At 39.7% G+C, this 7500-nt stretch overlaps 1 protein-coding gene across 1 annotated transcript in view; it reads left to right on the forward strand.

The window, feature by feature from the left end:
- Positions 1-1230: 1230 nt before the first annotated feature.
- Positions 1231-7500, forward strand: part of lhx3 (LIM homeobox 3) — a gene marked incomplete at both ends in the record, with an annotated part of 8536 nt that continues 2266 nt past the window's right edge. The window contains 4 exons of the mRNA XM_080018432.1: positions 1231-1276; positions 3449-3620; positions 4056-4258; positions 6168-6319. Coding sequence (XP_079874558.1) covers positions 1231-1276; positions 3449-3620; positions 4056-4258; positions 6168-6319 — 573 coding nt within the window. The remainder of the gene's footprint in view (positions 1277-3448; positions 3621-4055; positions 4259-6167; positions 6320-7500) is intronic.

Here is a 7500-nt window from a genome sequence, read left to right on the forward strand (position 1 = left end):
GGGAAACACGCACATGCTGATTTGTAGTAAATGAATATATCAAACGGGCGCAACAAGTTCTCACACGTGTGTGTGATGGTGTGCGTGACATGTTATCTAGTGACCGGTTACTTGATGGTTTAACCTTTACAGCGCAATACAACTGTGCAGACTCAAAGATTAAAAGCAAAATGTTGCCTCTGTAAAAGTTCAAAAATAGACTCTTAGTTCATATATTATTTCTATATTAAACACAGAATATGTGTTTAGAATTATTATTATTATTATTATTATTATTATTTATTATTATTATTAACCTTAGGTAATTTTATCTTTTCATGGGACCCAAAATCCCTGGAGGCACCACAATGAAACAAATTCGGCGAAACTGAAATGAATCTGAATCTTCGGGACTTTACGGGAAATTGTGTCAAGAGTCAAGATTCTAGAACTTTATTTGACGCATGGGGTCATGGTGCAGTGAAATTATCATAATACGTAGGAAGAAAGAATAAATGCCCTTGATCAGAATAGTGATCATGAAAAATGAAAAAATATACATATACAAGAAAACAAAACATTTTGTATTTATTGAAGCCAAATACATGTATGTATGTATGTATGTATGTATGTATGTATGTATGTATGTATGTATGTATGTATGTATGTATCTATGTTTGCACGCATGTATGCATGTTCTGTATGTATGTATGTTCTGTATGTATGTATATATGTTCTATATGTATGTGCGTATGTATTTATATACACGGTGCGATGTGTATAGTGTTGAGCAGGCGTGTTGTGCAAAGGGCGCAGGTTTGGGTTGTGCAATTGCAGATCAGCAATACACATAAATGTAAACTCCTCTTTTCATTTTAAAGTCTTTTAATTTCATGATTGGCGTTACTTGTTCCGTTGTCTTTTCTTCTTCCGGGTTTGACCCTCCCACACGTCATGGGATCCTCGGTGATGTTAATCTAGCTCCCTGTCGCCAAGGCAACCGTGCAGCGTAATAATCACCCCCAGTTCTAGTGAAGGGTGAAACCAAGCCACTCACATGCAGCCAGCACCACATACTGTACCGCTCTGTGTTTGGGTTTTGGAGAGGATATTGCATTAGAGTTTGCTGTTTTATATCATATCATATTATATTGACATTTAGATCACAATACGATACTTTCCCCAAAACATCTGCGTAAATCATGAGCGATGGATGGACATAGTAATCGGGATTCATCAAACAACAGGAAGATGCTCCTCGCTTTGCTGGCCCACAGCAGTGAGAAACTGCGGAAAGGTAAATTTAGGCAAAACGATCGATCGATGTGTTTGTTTGGGGTTTTATACCGATGACACATTTAAACTTTTCTTTTTCTTTTCTTTTTTTTGTTTTGTTTTACAGCAAACTAAAGGTCTGTAGCCTGCAAACAAAGCACTGAAAAAAATGAATGAGATGGGTTAAATCGGCCAAATCTATACCTCGGAGGTGTTCTCAATTAATTTAAAATAGAGAAATAAAGATGCACTTTTTAGGTTGAGTAAAAAAAACATGAACTATATATAGTTTCAGCAAATTAAAGCATCAACAGCACGTTGACGCAATGACTCCCAAACTTTCGTTGGAAGATGCTTTTCTCCAAAGTTCAAGCAGGAAAGTGGAGATCGGGCCCACGAGTATAGTTTAGATAAAACCGTATATATATTTTTTTTTAATGGATCATATATGTATTCTAATATATGTTGCAGTTGTGTACATACATCTGCACCAAAACAGTTGCACATGTATAGAATTTAAAAAAATGTTATTGCAATGATACCTGGCCCAATTTAGGCCAAACTACTACTATACTGTTTTATTAAAATAAAACGACTTAACGCGTTCGGATCAAGATTCCGGATTCAGAATTTGTCACATACATATACACACGTTCATACGTGTATGTAGTGAAACGTCTCACGTCACCATGTATGAAAGCGGTGCGCCATAGCAACACCGCGCCATGGAGGGTTGGGTTTTGGGAATTTACGCGCGCGTTTCGAACCTCTCCCCGCGCGCATATAATACAATGCACGGTATATAATCACACATCTCGGATTTTGGCGTGGGAGCGGGACCCCGCAGTTGGCTTTTACAGGAGCCTCCACCTGGTTGTGACGTACCCCGCCACACAGTACAGGCCCACTGGCGAAATAGTCCATTAATGTTTCACCAAGTTAACAATACAACGCAGGTGACTGCATGGGAGGGACGTGATCAATAAATAATAGGGCAGGCAGCGTACACTTCATTCTTTCATCGGTTGATAATGCACAGACATGAGTGTAAAAACGGTTTGTTTTTTTTGGGAGGCGTGGCAAAAAATGTTTACATTATTGTGACGTTTCGATGTGACGGCGTTTTGCTCGCGCGCACAGCAACCGTTTGAACAATCATTAACGTCGTCTCGAAATAGAACAAATATTCAAAATAGAAATAATGCAAAAGGATAATTATGCAGAGCAGTTGTTTTTTTTATATTCATGGTAATCCATACTAAGATAAAATACGAGTTATTAACAGTTATGCTAATATCAAATATATTGTTATTATTATTGCTATTAATAATAATAATAATAATTATTATTATTATTATATAATTTATATATGTGTGTGTGTGTGTGTATATAGATATCTATAGATATAGATATATACACACAATATTAAAACCCAGAGCATAAAGAAGAAAGAAAAAAAAGAAACAAAGAACTGCAAATAAGATGGAAAAGGACTGCCTCTGGTTTAGACTTTATCTAAGCTTCACCGTAACAAGGTTGAAGATAATGGCTGTAATGAAGATGATGATGATGATGATGATGATGATGATGATGCTTGTGAGGCCTGTGATCATATATTGTTGGTAGTTCAGGTGAAATATCTGACAAGATGTTTATACTGATCGTGAATATTAGTCGATTATCATGTATTTTTTTCAAAGCTGTTGACTTTTAACATGTATTTCCATTATTCTGTTGAATATAAAATACATCAATAATATGCAAAACAAAATATAAACCTTAATCAAGATGACCAGTGCATCGCCAGGAATACCAGTATGAATCAGTGTAATAAGAATGATGAATGCACTTAATTTGTAATGGTAATGTCTAATTCTCACTTGACAAGGCTCGTGTGTGCTACAGATTTCTAATTAACATCATTTTTATTATCCATATGCAATTACTACATTCTCCCCAGCAGATACACGGGTTATTTTCTCTGCACCGCGGTCCTATTTAGTATTTGATGACACACAATGTGTTGGTGATCCAACAGAAAGACAAAAGCAGCATGCATTTGTTGAATTTAAGGTGGTTTCCATTTTGGGCCTTTACCGACAGAGGCCTGTACGCCGTTTCAGTTGACGGCATGCGGGCGGATTGTGTGGAACGTGGAGGTGACCGAGGTGCTTGCCTTGTTCTTCCCCCGCAGAGATCCCCGTGTGCGCCGGCTGCAGTCAGCACATCGTGGACCGCTTCATCCTCAAGGTGCTGGACCGCCACTGGCACAGCAAGTGCCTGAAGTGCAGCGACTGCCAGTCGCAGCTGGCGGACAAGTGCTTCAGTCGGGGGGACAGCGTGTACTGCAAAGAGGACTTCTTTAAGTGAGTAGGACACCCCAGATCTGCTCTCAGAGACAAAAAAACAAAAAATAAAATCACCCAGTTGGACCCGATGCTCTAGGAGGAAATCTGCACCGGGGTGGGCTTCGGCCTATCTTTAAAGATCCAGAGATTGAAAAGATGTTTTTTGTCATGTACATATTTGTTTGCACGGTGCACAGCATGTAGTGACATTGTTTTTAGGAAAACTACAGAGACTGATGGTAAGAGTGTTACAAAAAGAAAAAAAATGAAGATAGGGGAAAAAAAAAATACATGTGCAATGTGCAATGTCAGAGAACTGAGAATAATACATATCAAGGGATACTGTGCAGATGTGCAATTCAATGTGGTCATCGTGCAAAGCATTACAACAATCAGGTGGAGCCAGTCGCCAGGTTTGTCTGTATTGATCGCAACCTTCCCTTTTCCCTGAAGGAGATTTGGGACCAAATGCGCGGCGTGTCAGCAGGGAATACCCCCGACGCAGGTGGTGAGGAGAGCGCAGGACTTCGTCTACCACCTCCACTGCTTCGCCTGCATCGTGTGCAAGAGGCAGCTGGCGACCGGCGACGAGTATTACCTGATGGAGGACAGCCGGCTGGTGTGCAAGGCCGACTACGAGACGGCTAAACAGAGGGGTGAGGGTCCGGGGTCCGGGGGTTATGGGGGTCCGGGGTTCCAGAACTTCTCAGCCGTTTCCTGACCAAGCCCAATTCCCAGGGGACTGTCGCCACTTAAATGTCCAGACGAGATAAAATGTCTCTGATAGAAAAAAATATATATATATATAGTGGCCTCGAAATAGTGGCCTCCACATGATCGCAGCAACGAATGAGTTATTCGATGTTTGACTTGCTTGATGGATTGACCTCCAGCCAAGCCGCTGCTTTGTGCTCCATTGCTTGATAGGACTCTGGGGTCGCACATAAACACTGACCCACCTGAGATGATTGTATCAGTGGCAGCAACTTAGTCAATGGCAACCGAACATGTCGATGGATGGACGACTGGGTGACTGTGTGGGTGGAAGGAAGGATGGATGGACGACTGGGTGACTGTGTCGATGGAAAGAAGGATGGATGGATGACTGGGTGACACTGTGGATGGAAGGATCGAAGGATGTATGGATGGGTGGATGTAATGATGGAAGGCTGGATGGACTGAGAGATAATGTCAAAGACATGCACACAATTTCTTCACATGTATTTATTTTTCTTATCTTTGCATTTATTAATACATTTATGTATTTGTTTCTATCCGTGCACTCATTTATCTACATTACTATATGTATTTGTGTACACATACATTGTCACATGTATTCACACACATTCATTGATTTATTGATTTGTTTGTTTATTTAATTATTTATTTAGTTATTTATGTATTTATTTACTCACTTACTTACTTATACAATTAAGTCCCTTTTCTGCCTCCATACCTTTATTTGTCCTTTAAATGGTTGCGACGTTCGAGCACACCAATGCGTGTTCATCACAGCGGTAGTGACATGTTTGTCACTGCATCCCAGTCCTATCGCTGCCCTAGGAGGCATGGAGGCCTGGTTAAATCCACGCAAATATCGTGTTATTATTCTGATTCCGTGTAATTTCAATGGAAAATACCCTAGTCTGGAGTCTGTAACATTCTGCAATGACGACACAGCAAATGACTCAATATAGTTCAATTTATTAATGGAACTTTGTAAATATATTTTCATTATATATAATATAAAGCTAATTTGTGAGTGAAAATAATTGCTTGTTAATGTGAGGTAGGCTTTTGAAAATGGTCAAGCAACTACTGAATTATTAGTAAAAATAAAAAATAAAAAAATAAAAAGTAATTGAAGTATAGGCCTAGTACAGCCTTGTTTTTAGCGTCCATAATAGTTTATAGCGCTTATCCAGCGAGACCCGGTGGAACCCAACACAGCCAACCATGAAGAATATCATAATTACATGAATTAATAGGCTTTTAATGGATTATAAAACTTAATGAAAGTGTGGTAGTCGCTGGATGTGACTGCTGAACTTTTATCTATCCCCATCTGTTTGTTTGGATTTACAGCCTGCACTAAGGGCTGATTTACACTGCGAGTTAACGTGGAGTTTTCACGGAAAACACACATGTTTATTTTACTAATGAGAGGGTGCAATTACTTGGGCATCCATTTGGTATTTTCCAATCTTTTCCCTCCACTGTCCTGTTGATGCTTAGCAGAGCAGATGGCAAATGCATGTGGTTGGATATAATTTAGAGCGATATTAACTGTATACAAGATAAAGATATAATAAATAAATATATAAAATAAAACGATATGTACACTTATAAGTTACACATTTGCTTCAAATATTATTATATAAGGGTTAATGTTGTTTGATATATCCAAAAGGTTCCATCACTGGTTGAATCAAACCATGTGTTTTATAGGGGTGTAACAATAGGCCCGAGGGAAGAAATATATAAATAATTTCTGCAGGATAGTGTCCAAATCACACCCTTCCCCAGTGACTTACATTGTGCACTGTGTACATCTCCCATTTCCAGAAGCAGACTCCACTGCAAAGCGGCCACGGACCACCATCACAGCCAAACAGCTGGAGACCCTCAAGAACGCTTACAACAACTCCCCCAAACCTGCACGCCACGTCCGGGAGCAGCTGTCCTCAGAGACCGGCCTGGACATGAGGGTTGTGCAGGTAATTGTTTTTATTATCATTAATTATTATTATTATTATTATTATTATCACCGGGCGGACTTCGTTACCATCAAGGGTCACTGGTTCCTATTGGCTTATACGGGATGAAGAAATCTTATATTAGTTCAAGCGCAACAGTGGATGGTCTAGTCCAAATAAATGCGTTGTGAAAATACATGCCGTGTGTGTGTGTGTGTGTGTGTGTGTGTGTGTGTGTGTGTGTGTGTGTGTGTGTGTGTGTGTGTGTGTGTGTGTGTGTGTAGTGTCATTACCCATTCATATTTAACTTGTATATTCGTGCATTAGTGTCTGTATTTAGTTCATATTCACCTTTTGTTTTCTACTTGCTTGAGCAAAGTAAACGTGTGTTACCCATGGCAATAAAAACCCTTTGCATTGAAATTGAAATTGAATAGAGAGAGCGAGAGCGAGAGAGAGAGAGAGAGAGAGGGAGGGGGGGGTGTGTGGAGGTGGGGGTGAGAGAGAGGAAGAGAACGAGAGGAGAGAGGGGGCAGGGGGTGTGGGGAGAGGTAGTAAAGGTGATGGGAAATGTGCTGAATAAGTGGGGGATTTATGGTGAGATTGAGTAAAAAGTCCCCACATGAAAGTCAGAATGGTCTAAGTGTGAGCTCGTTAACAATGCTAAGAGGGTCCCTGCATATTGTCTGCGGAAGCGTTCACTGGTCATATATATTATTTTATTTGCAAGGACAAAAGTAGAGACGGAGGCCTCTAAAATGCTTTTCATCATCCAGGGAGGGGCCAGGGGCCAGGAGGGCTCACTTAGGGCCACATATAATTAAAGGAACATGGGAAACTGCTCCTCCTCTGCAGGCACTGAACTGGATACGGTTCGTGCGTGCAAAGCATGGAGGAATAAACAATGTATGTCCGCAGCTCCATATGTATCTAAAAAAAAAAAAAAAAGTGAAATGAAATAAAATCGAACACAATTCCATTAACTCAATGTAAACACAATACAATTAGATAAACACGTGAATAAATAAACACTTTTTTTTTTTTTTTAAATCGCAACACTATGAATTCTTTACATTTAAGGGCCCTTTAAATCAGATTTTTTATTTATTTTTTTATTTCTTTCCTAGAGTACCTCCATTTATAGCAGATCTGGGATGACCACAGCGACATTTGAATAATTAAAGGCAGTGCCCGCACGCATG

Source organism: Zeus faber, assembly GCF_960531495.2.
Source record: "Zeus faber genome assembly, chromosome: 17".
Lineage (NCBI taxonomy): Eukaryota > Metazoa > Chordata > Actinopteri > Zeiformes > Zeidae > Zeus > Zeus faber.